The sequence below is a fragment of the Lolium perenne genome, chromosome 3 (genome assembly GCF_019359855.2).
Source record: "Lolium perenne isolate Kyuss_39 chromosome 3, Kyuss_2.0, whole genome shotgun sequence".
In the NCBI taxonomy this organism is placed as follows: domain Eukaryota; kingdom Viridiplantae; phylum Streptophyta; class Magnoliopsida; order Poales; family Poaceae; genus Lolium; species Lolium perenne.
The window spans coordinates 12,788,994-12,811,136 of record NC_067246.2 but is presented as its reverse complement, the minus strand read 5'-3'; the positions used below and the strand labels follow the sequence as shown (position 1 = coordinate 12,811,136).

The following is a 22,143-nucleotide window of genomic DNA, read 5'->3' as shown; positions in this document are numbered from 1 at the left end:
AAATCAAATAGAGAGAAATAAAATAGTGAGAAAAATGCAAATCTCACTCACATACACATATGGCCATTTTTGCAAATCCTTAACCAAGGCCACCTTTGCTTGTGCCATTGCTTGTGAAACCCTAACACCTCAATAATAAACACATTTGCATCAAAGAAACACAATTCAAATCAAAGGAAAATTCAAATTCCACTCACATGTGATAATGGTCACTTGTGACTTTTTCACCATCTTACCCACTTTGAGCCCCTGGATTAAGAGATTTTCAAACCAAACCCTCACAACTCTTTGCCCTTCATCCAAGACCTCATCAAGGTGAACAACTTTTGTGTTGACCACCTTGTCTAATTCTTTCTCCATTTCTTATTGTGATCAAGCAAAGTGGTGACATTGAAGCAGATTCTAGATTCTACCCATTTTGTGATTTCACAAAACTGCACCATTTTGACCACCACCACCACCACTCTGCTCCAAATATTATTCAAATCAATCCCACCAAAAAGAATTGCAAAATTCAAAAATTAATTTCTTTCGGCCATTTTGTCAAACACCTTGTGGGCATAACCTAGCTATGTGCCCATGCTGTTTTTTTTACTTGGACCAAGTCCAACCCTGCACTCCCTCTGCACCCCTGTACCCCTCTGCATCAGTGCCAATCCGTGCCAGCCCTTGCCTTGGACCAACTTGACCAGAACAAAACCATGCCGGCCACCATGTCACCCATCATGCCATCACTCTCTCCCTTCACCTCAGCTATGCCACACCATGTCCTGGAGGTTCCCCACGTCACCCTGAACCTGCTCGTGCCAGCCCTTGGCCAAGGAGACGGCGACAAACGCGAGAACGTGATGTGCCCCGACGTGGTCACCACGACCAGGCACGCCAGCGCGCGCACAAGGACGCCCTGGCCACGCACAGCACAGCATCGCCCCTCGTCACTCCGTCCTTCCCCTGCACCCCTTTCACCTCCAGTCGCTTCGCCCTCGTCCGGAGAACCGCCCAGACACCGCCATTGGCCTGCGCTCGCCCTGTAGACGACGACATGGTCGACGCCCTCCGCCACGGGTCCTGCAGTACACGACGTCGCCTGCCCGCCTCCGTCAACCCCTGTCCTCGCCATGACGCGCGTTAGCTCCGTGGTGACATCGCCTACACGACGCGCCCCTTACCTTGCCCTTTCGCGACCCCTAGCGCCGTCGCCACCATGACCTAACCCGCTCCGCCTCGGCCACCTCTCAACCCTATAAAAGGAGGGCCTCCCCGAGCTATCCAAGCACACCATCACCTTCCCCTCCTTCTTCTGAGCCACCTCGACCACTTCCCCCTCGCCAATTTAGCCGGTAGCCGTCCAATTTCTCGCCGGAGCCCGCGGCGGTGCTGCAGAAGAAGCCGACGATTGCCGCCACCTCTGGAGCCGTCGTCTGTACCAGTCGCTTCCCCATCCTCGACAACCTCCTCCTGCACCGACGCACAGCCTCGCCGGAGCCCAGGATCACCGCCGACCCCCTACCTCCGCCGTGCCAGTGCGCCCCTCTCGTCGACGTAGACGACGCCTGTAAGCCGCACGATCTCCTCCTGATCCTACGTCCCACATTCATCCATACCGATTCGGTATTAAAACTCGCTGACAGCCGGGACCCACCTGTCAGGCGGCCCGCTGCGTGCGTGGCGCTCTAGTTGGGCTGGCCCAATTCCCTCTCACTCGCGCTGGCCCGTTTACTTTCCCGCCTAGGCCCAAAATTTGAATTCAAATAAATTTGCTTCAGTGAAATTCAATACTGGTGCATAATTCAAATTTAAATAACTTCAAATCCACTGAACCAAATTTGACCAATTTTATATTGTTGGAAAGCTTATGAAATGCTCTATCCAACCACACTGGATTCAATCCAATATCTGTTGTATAATTTGAATGATAAAAATAACAAGGCAGAGAGTTTTCAGTTTTCAAATAAATTTATAAAATCAACCATGTTGAATTTTGAGGTAATTCCACCTCTCATAATTCACATTTCAAGTACTCTAATTGTTTATGCAATAATATGATAGGGGTACTGTTTATGATCATGGGCTAGAGCAAAATATTGGCTATGTAGTCAAATTCTAGCCCATTTAAACTATTTCAAATTTAGGATTTTCAAATCTAGGAGGTGTAGCACCTCATTTAAATCATTTTCCCAAGTGTTATGAAGTAATGTGATGACCCTTGTTGTATGGTATCCTGTTGGCTCACTTGAGGATATTAAATCAAGTAGGATTTAAATTGCATGAGGTATAGAACCTCATTTAAATCATGTTTCTCAAATGATAAGTGTGAAGTGTTGACCTTGGTCAACATATAACCATACATTGTTATTTGAGGAGATTAAACCTTAACAAGATTCAATGAGAGGAAATTATTTCTCCCAAACCAAAGAGAAACCCTAATCCACATTTCAATGAGAGGAAATTATTTTCCTAACACTAAGAAGGAAAACCCTAGCCTCATTTCAAATCAATGTTAAGTGATGATGATAGATCATTTTGAGTGAGCCCTTAAGGCTAATTAAGTCTACTTAAGTATTGTTTGGTGATTGTATCCTCGTAATCGTTTATAGACACTAGTACCGGAGACTATCAAGAGGAGGAGGTCTACTGCCAGGAAGAAGAAAACTTTGATCAGTACACCAACCAAGGCAAGCTATACTCTTGCAAGTTACCCAAGTGCAAAGCTCTACTAGAGCAAGGCACCAATAAAATTTTATTCTATGTCTCAGGATCCCATCCCAAGTTTTGTTCTTGCAAAGTTTATACTTTATTTATTAAAGCTTACTTTTATAGTTAAGTTTGGTCTAAGTATGGAGTAGTACAAGAGCATCAAACTTAGCCTAAATAGCTACAAGTAAGTTAGCACCACTCATGCCTAGTTGCTAGTGCTAAACTAAAATTGACTACTCTAGATGGGAACTTGCGAAGCAAATGTTTGTGAAAACCTTGGGAATGATGAGTCATTCTATTGAAAGATTTTGAAGGTGAATGTGACTTGTGAATGACTTGGTGAACCTTACAAAAACTGATGGTTGGGTTCGGATGCGATACCATTCCAATTTTTGAGTACCCCCACAATACCTGATTATGGGTAAAGGCTTAACTGGAAGTTTATGTGCTTTAGTATGGGTTCCCTCTAAACAAGCGTCATCGGGGTTATGCCGAGGGCTGCCTCCACAAAGCAATGTGAAATGATGTGAGATGACGTGAAATGAGGTGAATGTCCGGCCCAAGCCCTCTGCAGTTCCCAGGCTGACGGTTTGTCTTCACTGGGAGGCCAAGCTCATGGGGAGAGGTGCCTATACTAGGGTATGTAAGTGAATGGTTATGGTTGGTAGTCCGCACACGGAGTGTGATAAATCAGGGCCAGTTAACCCTGACGGATTATTGCAAATGTTGTGGCAAAAGTGTGCGACCTCTGCAGAGTGTAAAACTATTCGAATAGCCGTGTCCACGGTTATGGACGGTTGGAAAGGCCATACTGTTCCGTCATCAGATCTTTTTTTTTTTCAAAAATGTGACATGTGACTTGTGATTTTGAACTTGAAAGGTGAATTTGAATTGATCACAACAGAGTTGTGGGAATGACACTAATGTTCCCACTTGAGTTAAGTTAGGCAAATGAAGAGTCTTTTATTACTAAAGTGCTTATGAAATAAAACTGGCATTATGCAAATGAACCTAGAGCTTAGAACCCCCTTACTATAGTTGTGTAGTGCTTACACTAGTTTTAGTTTGCGAGTACTTTAAAGTACTCATGGCTTTGTCCCTGGCTATTCAAATGGCCAGACTATGAAGAGGAGTATCAGAACCATGAAGATGGACAGCAGGACGTCTATGATAACTAGGACCACTCCTGACGTCAACAGTTGCCTGTGGAACAGATGGACCACAACCGCTACTTCGCTTCCGCTATGTGTTTTGTAATAGGATCTCTAGATCCACTATGTTGTATTAAGACTGGATCATGTGATCCTCTGATGTAAGACTATTATGAAGTTGTAATGAATGATGTTCTGTGATATCAATCTATTATGCCTCGCAAAAACAATATTCCTGGGATTGCGTTGTATGGCATAATAGGCATCTGGACTTAAAAATCCGGGTGTTGACAAGTTGGTATCAGAGCCATTGTTTGACCTTAGGAGACCCTAGTTAGAATGGACGTCTGAAAAACTTAGCTTCAAAATCAATGAAGTGAATATTTATGAAAACTTATTCTCACTCTTATCCTTGAGATCTTTTCAAAATGAGAAACCCATGCTCTATTTTTCCTTATACTACTACATAAAATTTTGACACACTGCTTACTCCTCCTAATTCTTCACAGATGGAGTACACCTGCAAGTCCTATCAGCTTGGCCACGGAGGAAACCTAATGTTCGAGAAGGATTTGAAACAACTGGTTGAATATCTAGGACGCCCGTATCCCGAGTTCTTTGGAGTGCCACTCAACAATCCATCGGGAAGACAACCTCGGTGGGAAGTTACTGCAGATCTGAGAGGAAAGCTTGGAGCCCCAATATGGGATACCATATGGTTTTCTGTAACGGGAAACACCTGGAAGGAAGGATTAGCCAAAGCCATGCAGGAAGCAATTGCCCGTCTGTGTGGACAAAATGTGAACAAGCTCAAGAACACTCGCTTCATTTACTACCCAAGACATGACCCCATGGGAAGGCCAATAACCATGCCACCGCACCCGGAGATGTACCACTATGTCGCCTACCTGAACTTCATGCTGTACAAGACCCGCAAGGAGTTGGACAACGCCCGCGCCAAAAAGCCAAGCACCTTATCCATGAAGACGAAGAACCCATCATTCTGGATGAAGAGTAGTATCACTAGAGCACTCTCGTAGGTGTGAGTTTGTATCAGGATCCCCTTGTATCGTAGAACGAATGAATGGTTCTTCAAACCAACGGTGTGTTAGATTTGTAATGTGTGATGCTTGTTATGAATGAAAAAGTGTTGATGGTTTTTACCCCCTCAACACTACTCAAGTTTTCAAGTTATGAACTTTTTAAACTTCAACCAAACAAACCATAGAAATTTCCCACTTATCTTATCATCTACCTCAACGTTCAGATGGCCCCTCCAACCCGCAGCACCAACCAAGACGCCATGCTGCAGATGTTGCAGATGATGATGGCAGACCGAGAAGCTGAGAGAGCTGAAAGACAAGCCAATATTGCTGCACTGCAACAGATAGCTCAGAACAATCAAGGCCATGGAAACCACGATCACCCTGGATCGAAGCTGAAGAACTTTCATAACACCAACCCTCCTATGTTCAGCAAGACCGAAGAGCCCCTCGATGCTGATGACTGGCTCCAGACAATGGAGAACAACCTGGAAGTTGCGGGAGTAGAAGCCACAGAAAAAGTACTGTTTGCCACCCACTACCTGTCAGGACCTGCAAGAGCCTGGTGGACAAGCGCCCGCGCAATGAATGCGGGGCAGATGATGACTTGGGAAGACTTTAAACTCAAGTTCAGCAAATATCATGTGCCCCAAGGACTGATCAAGAAGATGAGAGACGAGTTCCACGAACTCAAGCAAGGAAGGATGTCCGTGGTGGAATACCGCGACAGGTTTCTTACTCTGTCAAGGTACGCCCCGGATGAGACCGACACCAATGAGAAAAGGAAGGAAAGATTTTTGAATGGACTGCATGATGAGATGCAAACTGTGTTAGTGAACATTCCGTTCGCTGACCTGGAAGCCCTTGTAGACTCAGCCATACAGATGGAAGGGAAACTGCACCAAGCCAACGAGAACCGCAAGAGAAGAATGATGAACCAGAATGGACCCCACCATACACAGAAGCACCGCAACAATTCAACTGGAGGATTTACCCCAAGACACAACAAGCCAACTGCTCAGACGTATCGCCCAAACTACACCAACAACAATGGAGGACCCCCGAAGCCCGGAGGCAGTAACAACAACAACCTCAATACTGGCCCAAGGACTGGAAGCAACGCGGTCCCCGTCACCCCAAAGGATAAGTCAACGGTAACCTGCTATGAATGTGGAACTGTGGGTCATTACTCCAATGAATTCCCCAAGAAGCTTGCCAAGACAACCCCCAATACCACTGCACCTGCCTAGCAACAGCGCCGCTTCGTAGCCAGAAGGAACCAGAACAACCACAACGGCCGTCTCTACCACATGAGTGTAACAGAAGCCCAGGAAGCGCCCCAGGCCATGCCAAGTATGTTTTCCTGTTAATCCAATTGCTCAATCTCTCTTAGGAACCTAAATTTTCTTAAAATCTCGGGACGAGATTTGTTTAAGGGGGAAGGGTTTGTAACATCCCAAATTTTCAAACAAAGAGAAAATGAATTTCCCTTTTTCCAAATTTTGGAACCAACAAAAACTTTTCTTAAATTAAGTTTGATGCATAGTACTCATGCTTAATTCTTGTGCTATTGCCATAATTGTTTGTTGAAGTATTTTGAAATGATCTTAAACCCTAAACCCTATCCTTTTCACCCTCCAAGTTGAAAACAAAATAAAAAGAAATTAAATAAGAAAAGGGCCTATGTGCCTATGGCTATTTTTGTTAAAACTTTTATCTAGGCTTTCTTACCTTGTTTAGATGTTTTGAAAAACATCAACAAACTTAACCTAGTACTTATCAACCAATTTAAGTGAGAAACAAAAAAAAAACAAACCTTTGCATAAGGGCATATGTGGCACTTAGCCATTTTTACCAAATCATGCCCTATGACCCCTTACTCTACCCAAATGGTGTGAAACCATATCTAAACCTAATCTAACCCTAAATTGACCCTAGACCATGCCCAAGTAAAGCAAGAAAAACAAAATAGGAAAATAAAGAAAATTGAAATATCACCTCTCATGTGTTTATGGCCATTTTTGCAAATCTTTGAACTAGACCTTTTGGAATGGTTTCAATGGTTTGGAAATGTTCCTAAACTAATAAGAATCACTTTTGATTCAAGAACAATCAAATCAAATAGAGAGAAATAAAATAGTGAGAAAAATGCAAATCTCACTCACATACACAAATGGCCATTTTTGCAAATCCTTAACCAAGGCCACCTTTGCTTGTGCCATTGCTTGTGAAACCCTAACACCTCAATAACAAACACATTTGCATCAAAGAAACACAATTCAAATCAAAGGAAAATTCAAATTCCACTCACATGTGATAATGGTCACTTGTGACTTTTTCACCATCTTACCCACTTTGAGCCCCTGGATTAAGAGATTTTCAAACCAAACCCTCACAACTCTTTGCCCTTCATCCAAGACCTCATCAAGGTGAACAACTTTTGTGTTGACCACCTTGTCTAATTCTTTCTCCATTTCTTATTGTGATCAAGCAAAGTGGTGACATTGAAGCAGATTCTAGATTCTACCCATTTTGTGATTTCACAAAACTGCACCATTTTGACCACCACCACCACCACTCTGCTCCAAATATTATTCAAATCAATCCCACCAAAAAGAATTGCAAAATTCAAAAATTAATTTCTTTCGGCCATTTTGTCAAACACCTTGTGGGCATAACCTAGCTATGTGCCCATGCTGTTTTTTTTACTTGGACCAAGTCCAACCCTGCACTCCCTCTGCACCCCTGTACCCCTCTGCATCAGTGCCAAGCCCTGCCAGCCCTTGCCTTGGACCAACTTGACCAGAACAAAACCATGCCGGCCACCATGTCACCCATCATGCCATCACTCTCTCCCTTCACCTCAGCTATGCCACACCATGTCCTGGAGGTTCCCCACGTCACCCTAAACCTGCTCGTGCCAGCCCTTGGCCAAGGAGACGGCGACAAACGCGAGAACGTGACGTGCCCCGACGTGGTCACCACGACCAGGCACGCCAGCGCGCGCACAAGGACGCCCTGGCCACGCACAGCACAACATCGCCCCTCGTCACTCCGTCCTTCCCCTGCACCCCTTTCACCTCCAGTCGCTTCGCCCTCGTCCGGAGAACCGCCCAGACACCGCCATTGGCCTGCGCTCGCCCTGTAGACGACGACATGGTCGACGCCCTCCGCCACGGGTCCTGCAGTACACGACGTCGCCTGCCCGCCTCCGTCAACCCCTGTCCTCGCCATGACGCGCGTTAGCTCCGTGGTGACATCGCCTACACGACGCGCCCCTTACCTTGCCCTTTCGCGACCCCTAGCGCCGTCGCCACCATGACCTACCCCGCTCCGCCTCGGCCACCTCTCAACCCTATAAAAGGAGGGCCTCCCCGAGCTATCCAAGCACACCATCACCTTCCCCTCCTTCTTCTGAGCCACCTCGGCCACTTCCCCCTCGCCAATTTAGCCGGTAGCCATCCAATTTCTCGCCGGAGCCCGCGGCGGTGCTGCAGAAGAAGCCGACGATTGCCGCCACCTCTGGAGCCGCCGTCTGTACCAGTCGCTTCCACATCCTCGACAACCTCCTCCTGCACCGACGCACAGCCTCGCCGGAGCCCAGGATCGCCGCCGACCCCCTACCTCCGCCGTGCCAGTGGGCCCCTCTCGTCGACGTAGACGACGCCTGTAAGCCGCACGATCTCCTCCTGGTCCTACGTCCCACATTCATCCATACCGATTCGGTATTAAAACTCGCTGACAGCCGGGACCCACCTGTCAGGCGGCCCGCTGCGTGCGTGGCGCGCTAGTTGGGCTGGCCCAATTCCCTCTCACTCGCGCTGGCCCGTTTACTTTCCCGCCTAGGCCCAAAATTTGAATTCAAATAAATTTGTTTCAGTGAAATTCAATACTGGTGCATAATTCAAATTTAAATAACTTCAAATCCACTGAACCAAATTTGACCAATTTTATATTGTTGGAAAGCTTATGAAATGCTCTATCCAACCACACTGGATTCAAACCAAGATCTATTGTATAATTTGAATGATAAAAATAACAAGGCAGAGAGTTTTCAGTTTTCAAATAAATTTATAAAATCAACCATTTTGAATTTTGAGGTAATTCCACCTCTCATAATTCACATTTCAAGTACTCTAATTGTTTATGCAATAATATGATAGGGGTACTGTTTATGATCATGGGCTAGAGCAAAATATTGGCTATGTAGTCAAATTCTAGCCCATTTAAACTATTTCAAATTTAGGATTTTCAAATCTAGGAGGTGTAGCACCTCATTTAAATCATTTTCCCAAGTGTTATGAAGTAATGTGATGACCCTTGTTCTATGGTCTCCTGTTGGCTCACTTGAGGATATTAAATCAAGTAGGATTTAAATTGCATGAGGTATAGAACCTCATTTAAATCATGTTTCTCAAATGATAAGTTTGAAGTGTTGACCTTGGTCAACATATAACCATACATTGTTATTTTAGGAGATTAAACCTTAACAAGATTCAATGAGAGGAAATTATTTCTCCCAAACCAAAGAGAAACCCTAATCCACATTTCAATGAGAGGAAATTATTTTCCTAACACTAAGAAGGAAAACCCTAGCCTCATTTCAAATCAATGTTAAGTGATGATGATAGATCATTTTGAGTGAGCCCTTAAGGCTAATTAAGTCTACTTAAGTATTGTTTGGTGATTGTATCCTCGTATTCGTTTATAGACACTAGTACCGGAGACTATCAAGAGGAGGAGGTCTACTGCCAGGAAGAAGAAAACTTTGATCAGTACACCAACCAAGGCAAGCTATACTCTTGCAAGTTACCCAAGTGCAAAGCTCTACTAGAGCAAGGCACCAATACAATTTTATTCTATGTCTCAGGATCCCATCCCAAGTTTTGTTCTTGCAAAGTTTATACTTTATTTATTAAAGCTTACTTTTATAGTTAACTTTGGTCTAAGTATGGAGTAGTACAAGAGCATCAAACTTAGCCTAAATAGCTACAAGTAAGTTAGCACCACTCATGCCTAGTTGCTAGTGCTAAACTAAAATTGACTACTCTAGATGGGAACTTGGGAAGCAAATGTTTGTGAAAACCTTGGGAATGATGAGTCATTCTATTGAAAGATTTTGAAGGTGAATGTGACTTGTGAATGACTTGGTGAACCTTACAAAAACTGATGGTTGGGTTCGGATGCGATACCATTACAATTTTTGAGTACCCCCACAATACCTGATTATGGGTAAAGGCTTAACTGGAAGTTTATGTGCTTTAGTATGGGTTCCCTCTAAACAAGCGTCATCGGGGTTATGCCGCGGGCTGCCTCCACAAAGCAATGTGAAATGATGTGAGATGACGTGAAATGAGGTGAATGTCCGGCCCAAGCCCTGTGCAGTTCCCAGGCTGACGGTTTGTCTTCACTGGGAGGCCAAGCTCATGGGGAGAGGTGCCTATACTAGGGTATGTAAGTGAATGGTTATGGTTGGTAGTCCGCACACGGAGTGTGATAAATCAGGGCCAGTTAACCCTGACGGATTATTGCAAATGTTGTGGCAAAAGTGTGCGACCTCTGCAGAGTGTAAAACTATTCGAATAGCCGTGTCCACGGTTATGGACGGTTGGAAAGGCCATACTGTTCCGTCATCAGATCTTTTTTTTTCAAAAATGTGACATGTGACTTGTGATTTTGAACTTGAAAGGTGAATTTGAATTGATCACAACAGAGTTGTGGGAATGACACTAATGTTCCCACTTGAGTTAAGTTAGGCAAATGAAGAGTCTTTTATTACTAAAGTGCTTATGAAATAAAACTGGCATTATGCAAATGAACCTAGAGCTTAGAACCCCCTTACTATAGTTGTGTAGTGCTTACACTAGTTTTAGTTTGCGAGTACTTTAAAGTACTCATGGCTTTGTCCCTGGCTATTCAAATGGCCAGACTATGAAGAGGAGTATCAGAACCATGAAGATGGACAGCAGGACGTCTACGATAACTAGGACCACTCCTGACGTCAACAGTTGCCTGTGGAAACGTATGGACCACAACCGCTACTTCGCTTCCGCTATGTGTTTTGTAATAGGATCTCTAGATCCACTATGTTGTATTAAGACTGGATCATGTGATCCTCTGATGTAAGACTATTATGAAGTTGTAATGAATGATGTTCTGTGATATCAATCTATTATGCCTCGCAAAAACAATATTCCTGGGATTGCGTTGTATGGCATAATAGGCATCTGGACTTAAAAATCCGGGTGTTGACACATAGCACCTGGCCAGTGACTCTATGTATCTATAACCTTCCTCCTTGGTTGTGCATGAAGCGGAAGTTCATTATGATGCCAGTGCTCATCCAGGGCCCGAGGCAACCCGGCAATGACATTGATGTGTACCTGAGGCCATTGGTTGAAGAACTTTTACAGTTGTGGCGTGACGAAGGTGTACCTGTGTGGGATGAGCCAGAACAAAAGGAATTTAACCTACGAGTGTTGTTGTTTGTAACCATCAATGATTGGCCTGCTCTTAGTAACATTTCAGGGCAGTCAAACAAGGGATACAATGCATGCACACACTGTTTAGGTGAGACTGATAGCATATATTTGGGAAACAAGAATGTGTACCTGGGGCATCGTCGATTTCTTCCAAAACAACATCACATAAGAAAGAGAGGAAAGCATTTCGGAGGTGAGGCAGATAACCGAACGAAGCCTACCCGCCCTACTGGGGATGTTATATATGATATGGTCAAGGATTTAAAAGTGATCTTTGGAAAGGGTCCTGGCGGACAATCTGTTTCGCATGATGTTGACGGACACATACCCATGTGGAAGAAGAAGTCTATATTTTGGTAGCTACCCTACTGGAAATTCCTAGAGGTTCACTCTGCAATCGACGTGATGCACGTGACGAAAAATCTTTGCGTGAACCTGCTAAACTTCTTGGGCATGTATGGAAAGACAAAAGATACACCGGATGCACGGCAGGACCAGCAAAGTATCCACGAAGGAAACAACCTGAATCCAGAGAAGTATCAAGGTCCTGCCAGCTACGATCTTACCAAAGAAGAGAAGGAGATCTTTTTTGAAGTCCTGAGTAGCATAAAGGTCCCGTCTGGCTTCTCGTCGAATATAAAGGGAATAATAAACATGTCAGAGAAAAAATTTCAAAACCTAAAGTCTCATGACTATCACATGATTATGACACAATTACTTCCGGTTGCATTGAGGGGGCTTCTGCAGAAAAATGTTCGAGTACCCATTGTGAAGCTATGTGCGTTCCTCAATGCAATTTCTCAGAAGGGGATCAATCCACTAACTCTACAAAATTAACAGAAGGATGTGGTGCAATGTCTAGTCAGCTTCGAGTTGGTGTTCCCACCATCTTTCTTCAATATTATGACACATCTCCTAGTTCACCTGGTCGAAGAGATTGGCGTTCTCGGTCCTGTATTTCTACACAACATGTTCCCCTTTGAGAGATTCATGGGAGTCTTAAAGAAGTACGTTCATAACCGTCCTAGGCCAGAAGGAAGCATCTCCAAGGGCTATGGAACAGAGGAGGTCATTGAGTTTTGTGTTGACTTTATTCCTGACCTTAAGCCGATCGGTGTTCCTGAATCGCGCTATGAGGGGAGACTGCGTGAAAAATGCACGCTAGGAAAGAAAGCAACAACGTGTATGGACGGACATTCTTTCACTCAAGCACACTACACAGTTCTACATAATTCCATCTTGGTGGCTCTGTACAAAGAGGAACACAAAGATATCTTACGCTCTGAATACCCGGAGCAACGTGAAGATTGGATTGATGGAAAACACATGAAGACTTTCGGCGGTTGGTGGCACACACGTCTCATGAATGTCACTGATGACGAGCAGCTATACTTGTTGGCCAAGCAACCATCTTCGACTATATCGACTTTTCAAGGGTACCAGATTAATGGGAATACATTTTACACGTTCGCCCAAGATAAAAAGAGCACCAACCAAAACAGTGGTGTCCGCTTTGATGCACCAGATGACAGTGGTTTACCCGGTTAGCCAATTTTTAGATTCTCAAAATTCCAAATGAAAATATGAAAGCAGGAAGATTTTAGTTTTTGGTATAAATTACGGATTTTATATTTTTTAAATTTTTTAAAAAATTAAAATTAATAATTGCATCCTGCATAAAGATTACTATTACTTTTACCCAATTTTTAGATTTTCAAATTTTTAGGTTTTGGGTTTGGCAAAAAAATTAATATTTAAAAAATTAAAAAAATTAGAAATAATACAAATTAAAAAGTTAATGCTTATTTATTTATTCAAGATTATTATTACATCATTACTTTTGTTTATTAAAAGATTTATTTAAAATTCAAACAATAAAGAAATGTGACATCGACCAACATGTTAATAGGATTGATATGATACTAGTATCACATACATGCGCGCGAAGCACTTGGATGCGGGACGGAATGAAACTCGGAAGTTAAGCGTGCTAGTGCTAGAGTAGTGGGAGGATGGGTGACCGAGCGGGAAGTTTGACCACGAGTAAGTAATTTGACTAGAGATAATTGTAGTTAGACACTAAACTATGCAAATAACTAAAATAATAGAAATTCTGAAAAAATAGAAAAAAAAGAGGGAGTGAAAAATAATTAGAAACCCAAATGAATTAAAAAAAAATTAACGAAATAGCCTTTAGTCCCGGTTCGTGTTACAAACCGGAACTAAAGGTCCTTCGCCCCGGCGCACGCCAGCCGCCCACGTGGATGGACCTTTAGTCCCGGTTCGTAAGCAACCGGGACTAAAGGGGGGGGGGGGGCCTTTAGTCTCGATCCTTTAGTCCCGGTTGCAAAACCGGGACTAAAGCCCGTTATGAACCGGGACTAAAGGCTATTTTTGTACTAGTGCACATAATATATTGCAGCCCGGGACATTCCACATTGTGTAGGAACCGCGATCTTGATAATCCATAGCTAACAATATAATGTCTAACTTTTCTGGTACGAGATGATCTTGGATGGTGAGACACCACTACAGATATTCAATAGTAAATGCATGTTAGAGCTAACCTTAATAGATAAATTTGTGTTGATATGTATGCTCATCGTTTGTTTCAGCAGTAACAGGCATCATCTTTGTCAGGCATATACATAAATGTCATATAAATAGCCCCATTTAGAAAGAGTGTACTACTGTCAGGCTTATAAATAGGGTAGAGAATTCCTATGTATTAAATTGTATGCCAGCCTGATGAGATCAAACCAACTCGTGAGTCTTGACCGTTGGTGCGTAGAGCAGGCACCAAGCAGTCAACCCTGAAATTCAGAAGTGATCCTGCCTAAGAAATAATATAAAAAGTTATTGCAATAATTTGCCAGAGCAAACAATAATGTAACAACATATACCAGAATAATCTTATTAACTAAACAATGTATTATCTCCGTCCCATAAAAAATGTCTTAGATTTATCTAAATTTGGATGTATCTAGGTACCTAGATACATCCAAATTTAGACAAATCTATGATATCATTCATGGGACAGAGGGAGTACATATGATGCTTAGGCTATTTTACAGATCAACTTGCCGCATGAAAAATTGATGGCATACCTATAAGTGCTTCGCATGCGCGTGATCGGGTAAACAATAATGCAAGCGGCTAATAATAAGGAGAAACAATGGAACTTTCTTAATTTTTTAATTCAAATCAGAAGACTGAATAGGGCGATCTAGCAAAACATTAATCGCTGCACTGCTGAGGGCCTCACACTGGAATCTAATCGAGCAATGTTGCACGCATGGAGACATCATCTCGGGTGTGATGTATCGATTGATTTTTTTTTACGTACCATCAGTTGATGTTAATCACCATGATACATTACTAGCAAAAGTGCCCGTGCGTTGCATCGGGATAAAACTTAGTTTCGTGGGAACAAATGCAGCATCGATGTCGGAAACTAATGATGTGCGTGAAGCGCTACCGCCATGACAACGAGATTGTGCTATGTGCAGCTACTCTTTGCACCAACATTAGCCGCCTACATCGTCGTCGTTTGAACCATCACCGTTGGTTCAAGCAGACGAGACCTTGTTGCTCTTGTGGTCATGCAATTTCCGCTTCGACTATGTCACCTTGATGTGTTGCGCTTGTGGTCGTGCATTGCTTTGGCTGTGTGACCTAGTTGTGAGGTCATTGAACACGGTGTGCTTCCTAGTTGCATCTAGCGGATATTGATTGAGAACCTAGCCGTGACAGCTTTTGAGTAGCGATCGACGAATGACCGGTCGACGAAGATGGCAACGAAGTCCGCCAAGTGTGAACAACGACATCTAGGCTAGCGATGTTGCTGATCGAGTGAGACAACAACGGAATTTGATTAATTATAGGGGTCAACTGTGTACACCTTGAGTTGATAGCCCGAGAAGTGAAGGTGGAGCGAGTTAGTCGCTGAAAAGCCAAGCAACGACCAGATGGTGGTGGCGCCGATGGAGAGTTCGAGACGGGCGCAACAAAAACCAAGTAGCTTTGCTACATTTTGCATGTTATAAATTGACATAAGTTACATGATTTTTTTTAGATGGACCTTTGGTCAATTTTCGCAAACACATCTAAAAGTCGAAATCTCCACTGCACGCAGTCAAATTTCTAGCTATCCCCAGACCCAGTGGGAGCGTGCACGCACTCGAGCAGCCATCGCGCAAGTGAGCGACGCCACAACTCGGTGCGACGGTGCGCAACTCCAGCTTGCGCAAGCAGTACAAAATGTTCACAAAATACATTCGAAAAGAATATGTGTAGCAGCAACACTGCAAAATACTTTCACAAGAAAATCATGCAATTTCTACAGAAAACTCTCCTCACTATCTCTCTCTGCTGCTCTCTCTATTTCCATGAATTCAGGTCATCGATCGTGCCTCACGCCGGCAATCATACCGGCAAAGGGGTGGGTGTGATAATTGGTATCAGAAATCCGGAGGAGCGGCTAGATTTCTCCTTGATTTGGTTCGCCACGGATGCTACCAAGATATAAAACTACATTCATTGTCAGCCATTTAACTGGGATAAAAAAAAATGAAAACAAACACAATTGCTCACAATAAAGGATCACGACAGCTAGCAATCATCAACGGAGCACAGACGCATCAAGTCAGCTACGAAACACACACACAATTGCCAGCTGCTAAGCACGCGGCACGTCCTATGCCACTCATTTTCTTCTTATCCTTTCACGTAAGCAGCAGCAAATTTATTCTATGCAAGAATGCAAACCTGAGCCAGCTTCCCCTTGGTGTACTTCGTTGCTAGGGAACTGAGCTAAAAACGGACGAATACGGTACTGAAAACTCGATATGCACCTTGGCAGCAGCGCCGCCGCCGTCTCCTCCAAGATCTCTCTCCTCCAAGCTGCTAGAGGTTGCGGCGGCAGATCCAGCTTTTTGCCACTGCTTGGCATAGTCCGCCCACCAATCTCTGGCTGTGCTCCCCCTTCCGTCCAGTCTCTCTCCGGCGTAAGCCCCATATCTTTCCTTCCTCTCCACTTTTTGCAATTCCTCCCTTTAATTTGCTTTCCCCAGCTTTCCTTCCTTCCTCCCTCTTTAATTTGTTTTCGTTTCCTTCCTCATGCCACCATCCCTTGCAATTCCTCTTTTAAATCCGCTCCGAAATTACATCTTTAGACTGTGTTGCTGCTGGTAATTGCTTGTTACAATCCAGAAAATGTACGAATATAAACTGGTGGGATTCCTCATATGGGAGCGAGGTGGGACTATATGTAGGTGTAGAGCCATAATTTTCGTACATATCAGATTATTCAATGTCGCCAATTTGATGTGGACGAAAATACCAGGTTGGAACCGAGTCCAGGCCGGTCGTCCCACAGCGCGTCCTCAGCTGGGCCAGCCCACTCGTTCGGGGAGGAACACGCGACAACAGTTCCCGAGCAGGCCGAGCTTCCCAGCTCGCTCGCTCGCTCGAGTGGTGCGACTCCTCCCCACGCTGTCGCGTGGCCGGCGAGGTTGCCGTGAGAGAGAGAAGAAATAGGAAACGGACGAAACCGACGAAGAACAAAACGCAGGGACCGGGGGCGAGGCGGACCTTGCCGGCGTGCTGACAGGTCCCGTGGAGCCGCCGTCCGCCCGCGCGGCACACGCACAACAGACCGCCCTCACCAGATCGGGGGCCTCGCCATGGACCGGCGGATGCAGAGGAAGCTCGTGGGACGCCTGCTCCCGTGGACCAAAACACCAGCGCGGTGGCGGAGCCGGACCCACGCGCCATGGACAGGAAGGATGGGACTAAGGGAGTGGGTACGCCTGCTCGCATTGACCAAGAACAGCAGCGCGATGGAGGAGGGCAGGGATGGGAGAAGAAGTTGTCGAGCTCGGGTTGGGGAAAAACAAAAGAAGCGAACCGGTACGGTGGCATATGAGCGTATTATGTATTTGGGTGGGAGGGCAAAACCGTCCAAAAAAAGCGTTGACGAAATTTTTTGGCAGAAACCTTAGCTCCTTTATTATTAGGGGTATAGATTCTTCGCAATCTTGCTCTTTCCAGATCAAAGCTACACATAATAGAGACCAACAGAGATGGTAGGTAGTCAGATAGAGGAAGCTCGCCCGGTTACACCAGTATCATACGAAACAATCTATAGAAGCAATCGGGGAGCGCAACACACCTGCCGTATCGTACACGGATCGATCAGACACAGACACACGGTAGAGACCAACAACGATCGGAGGTAGAGGAGGCTTTCCCGTCTTGCACCAGTATAATACGAACAGATGGGCAGAGCGGCCGGAAAGCGCGACGACTGCCTGATAGCTTGCCGCCACCAGATCCATGAGAACGCCACGACGGGAGACTGTTTTTTCCATGGTAGCGAAGAGAGGACGAAGGCCAGGGGTTATGCGGTTGGAAGAGGCTCGGGGAGTCCCGTGTTCAATCCAACGGTTGAAGATAAACACATAGATCCATCTGATGGATTAAATTTGCTAAACCCAAGAATTAACGTGGAGGTAGAATGGGAGTCTCCAATTAGTAAATATAAGATATAAGATATAAGATATTCCTCATCGCCGCGAGTGTACTGCGAAGCGGTAGTTGAGATGATGTCTAGCCATCGGTCGGAGCCGCATCGAGTGTCGACGCCTCTAGTTTGTGGTACTCCGCTTTAATGGCAGCCTTCCTCTGCCTCTTTGCCGTCCTCGCCGCTCTTCTCTCCACCTTGTTCTGCTGCCGTAATGCACGCATGGTTGCCACGTCTTCAGATAGTCTCTCGCGCCATCGCGCCATGAACCGCTCGTCCGCCTTGGCGATTGCAATCCGCCATCGCCCTTGGCGATGGCGGCGCGCTCACTGTGACGCAAATTGCGGGTCCGAGCGAGACTCTCGGCTTCGCGCAGACCCGACCTCCGTAAAGTTCATGTGGTGGCACGGCCGGCAAACCTCGACGCCATGGTGTCATATGCGCGGGCAGCCTCCTCCCCTGGTGTTGAAGGTGCCGAGCTACACACGCACTGGCGGCGGAGAATTCAGCCGCGAAATGGCCCCCGTGCCGCAATCGGACGCCAACGAAGCCCGTGCGGCTAGGGTTGGCACGGCGACGAGGAGGCATCTCCGGGGAAGCGGAGGAGGCCGGGAGGCTTCGGTGGTGGGGTTGGAGGAGAACTGTTGGTGGTGGTGTTGGAGGAGAACCGCCGGTGGCGGTGTGGAGGAGAACTGCCCGAGACATGGCTATATGTAGGAAGGCGAGTGTTGAAATGGCGGGAAAGTTTAGGGCGGGAAAGAAGATGGGGGCTTTGCCGTGTTCTTTTGTAATTGCACACGACAAAGACGTGCTTTGCCATGTTCTTTTGTAATTGCACACGGCAAAGATATGCTTTGCCATGGTCTATAAAAAATGCATACTTTGCACGCCAAAATTTCGTAGGCTAGGCCCCTTCGCGCGGGAATAATTGGCGGGAAAAACATCGCACACGGGAGAAGAGAGGCCGACGTGCCGTGTCTCCGTTAGGGACACACGGCAAATCCTAGACGTTATGACGGGATGGCACCGTCTGGAGAGGCCAACAGGGCCACGTGTCCATAACTTTACCGTGCTCCTAGCCTTTGCCGTGTGTCACCGATGGTCTTTGCCGTGTCCTCCACTTTGCTGTGTGCGTTTTACGATCTTTGCCGAGTTCAAACTTTTGCTGTGGTCATTTTTGTTGTTTTAGCATGATTCATTTTTTTGCCGTGCTCTTTTTTTCCTCCACACGGCAGAGACTACCTTTGCCGTGTTCCGAGCCCCAGGGCACACGGCAAAGCGTGCGCAGCACGGCAAAACACGATTTTCCCGTAGTGTACACACACACGGAAGCTTTTATCTCCTCCAAATCAGAATAATTTTGGCCTTAAAGCCTGCTTTTAGCCTTCCCTTTGCACGCAAGCTCCTCTCTCCTCCAAAGCCGATAGTTAATAGGATTAACTTATTACCAGAGCAACACAGGCCCCGATAAAAATGAATCAGATATATAGGTGCTGAGCTTGATGGAGACAGATGCATGTCAGGTACGCGAACAACCTGACTCCCTATAAATAGGTGGCCTTCCATCCTCATTGGGTCCATCGCAACTTGCAAGCGCGCACACACACATCGGGCTAAGTTTTCAGTTGAAGTAGGTCGAGAGTATGGAGGTAAGGCTGTATATATGTATATATAGAACTGTATGTGCTTAGCTAGTTTCATGTAACTAACTGACTTGCTTAATTTGTGATGCATGCTGTATGTAGGACGCGATGAAGGTTGGTCCATGGGGTCCGCAGGGTGGACAACCTCAAGACATCAATAAAGCAAGCAAGCCCCAATCCCTGGTGAGCATCACCATCTGTAGCTCCGAGTCCGAGGATGGCCGTATCTTTGGCTTCTCCTTCGTCTACAAGGACCAGAATAGGAAGCCCCTCCCTGTCGGCCCCTGGGGCAAGATTGACCCGGAACACAACATCAGTAAAATCAACATGGATCCCGACGAGTACCTCGTCCAGGTGTTTGGCACCACCGACGGCACCGGCATCACCTCGCTCAAGCTGGTCACCAACAAGCAGCCGTACGGGCCGTATGGCTACCCGGCAGGGGCCACCTTCGTGGTGACGTTGCAGCCGAACAATGGCGAGGTGGTTGCCTTCTTCGGCTGCTCCGGCAACACCCTCGCGGCGCTCGGCGTCTACGTGCTGGGGAAGAATGGTTTGCCGGTCAAGATCGGTCCGTGGGGAGGATCCGGCCAACCCGTGGACATCACCACGCCAGTCAAGCTTAAGCAGGTCAGCGTCTACAGCACCCAGAAAATAGGAGAGCGCATCAAAGGCTTCTCCTTCGTCTACGTCGACCAGCATGTCAAGCGCACATCTGCCGGCCCCTGGGGCACGGTCAAAGGACATGAGAATCTGCCGGTACATACGACAACGTTAATTCATTCCTAATTTCCTTTCGGAGTACTAATATCGATCGTCTGACGACTTTGAGTGCATGCAACTTGTCATGCATCCATGCATGTCTTGCAGTTTTCCATGAGCCCAGGCGAGTATGTGAACAATTTCTCTGGCACTTTCGACGACTACGGCGTGACCTCGCTCAAGTTCACCACCAACCAGCAGAATGTGCACGGCCCGTACGGGTACCCCTCGGGGACTGCCTTTAGCGTGCCGCTGCCGAACGACCGCGATGACAACGGCGCCATGGTCGGCTTCTTCGGCCACTCTGGGGAGAGCCTCATGGCCCTCGGCATCTACGTCGGGCTCGTGTCCAACGAACCATGAATCAATCACTTATATAAATATATCTATCGAGCTAGCAGCTAGCTACTCTACCGATCGATCCCATCCAGATGTACGTCGTACCTGCAGGCTGCAGACCTCTACTCGATCCGCTACTATGCGTTAAACCCCTGCTAGCTAGCTACTAGCTAGCTAGCTGGCTATACATATGTCATAATATGTGTGTAATGAATAAGCACGATGGGATCCGGCAGCATCGTCTGCAGCTCGATCAAATACTGTTAAGAGATTATATATGTTCATGTATACGTACCTAAGTGTGTATGAATAAAGTTGTAATATGCCACCCATGGTTTGCAATAAATAAATACCTCCCGTACGTCTAAAACAAGCTCACAAATTACTTTGTTGTTTATTTCTTGTTGATCTAACTAAATACTATTAAACAAAATAACGGCACTAGCCACTTTTAATTTGTTACCTCTTTCTTACTAACCTGGCTTTAAATTACTCACAAATAAGAAAAAGTGAACCTAGGATTGATATACTTGTCCAGTAACGCACACTTAACGAGCTCAGGTTCATTTGCAATGCACTGAATAGCAAGACCCTGCTTTACTACAGAACGGTCATCGACCATTTCATATTCACCCTGTGCAAAGCCACTTGATCATTTTGGTTTGCAATGTGTTAAAATGCCACCCAGTGCACAGTCATTCCAGAGAGCCACATGATCATTCATGTTGCATGCCATACGAGGACAAAATAATTTGGAGATCTCAAAATGATTCAGATGCAATCCTATGGTGCCTATAAAGCTGTAGATGGATTAATCGTGGTGTCTGTGCAAGTCCAATTCATTGGGGGTCTCAAATGAGTAAGATGTGTTCCCATGGTACCTACCAAGCTACAGCTGGATTAATTGATCATGGTGCTTGTACTACTCCAATTAATTGGTGGTCTCAAAATGATCCGATGCATTCCCATGTCACCTACATTTATGTGGCTCGTAGAATGTATTCTTTTACATTCAAGGTTTGTAATTGCTAACTTATTCATCTATGTGGCCGGATAATGATGGACCCGCATGTCGTGATCACCTTCTTACAAGAGATCTCTCCAATATGTTGTCAAATCAAGGGTCGACGGTTGGTGTACTTTGGGCGTGGACATTGCATTGTTCTCAAACGAGGGTTAAACTGGGGACATTTCTCGTATTTCGTTGTCTGGATGGATATGCATTTTTTGTGAGTGATCTAATGTTATCAATCCACGTGAAACCGCGGGCGCAGAGAAGCGCCATGATGATGACGGAGACGCGTTGAGTGCAGTCGTCGAGGATGTCGATGCCGAAGTCGATGCAGTCCGAGTCGTCGAAGACGAGGTGTGGCCATAGTTGTGCCAGAACTAGGCGCTCGTCGGGGGCGTAAGCATACTACGATTTTGCCGTAACCGAGTATGCAAGAAGAATCGTCGGTGACGCGGTCGAGGCAGTCATAGGAGTCGATGCCAAAGAAGACG

The 22,143-nt window shown here is 45.8% G+C and overlaps 1 protein-coding gene across 1 annotated transcript; it reads left to right on the top strand.

The window, feature by feature from the left end:
- The first annotated feature begins 19,539 nt into the window (after window positions 1-19,539).
- Window positions 19,540-20,664, top strand: LOC127321485 (mannose/glucose-specific lectin-like). The gene is made up of 3 exons (XM_071827063.1): window positions 19,540-19,545; window positions 19,642-20,298; window positions 20,410-20,664. Exons 1-3 carry the CDS (start codon window positions 19,540-19,542, stop codon window positions 20,662-20,664), a joined length of 918 nt encoding a protein of 305 aa, XP_071683164.1.
- The last annotated feature ends 1,479 nt before the right edge of the window (window positions 20,665-22,143 follow it).

What these genes read in the sequence shown, in the direction of transcription:
- LOC127321485 (XM_071827063.1), top strand. An exon ending in AAGGACATGAGAATCTGCCG is followed by an intron (nt 20,299 to 20,409) that starts GTACATACGACA and finishes CATGTCTTGCAG; the next exon opens with TTTTCCATGAGCCCAGGCGA.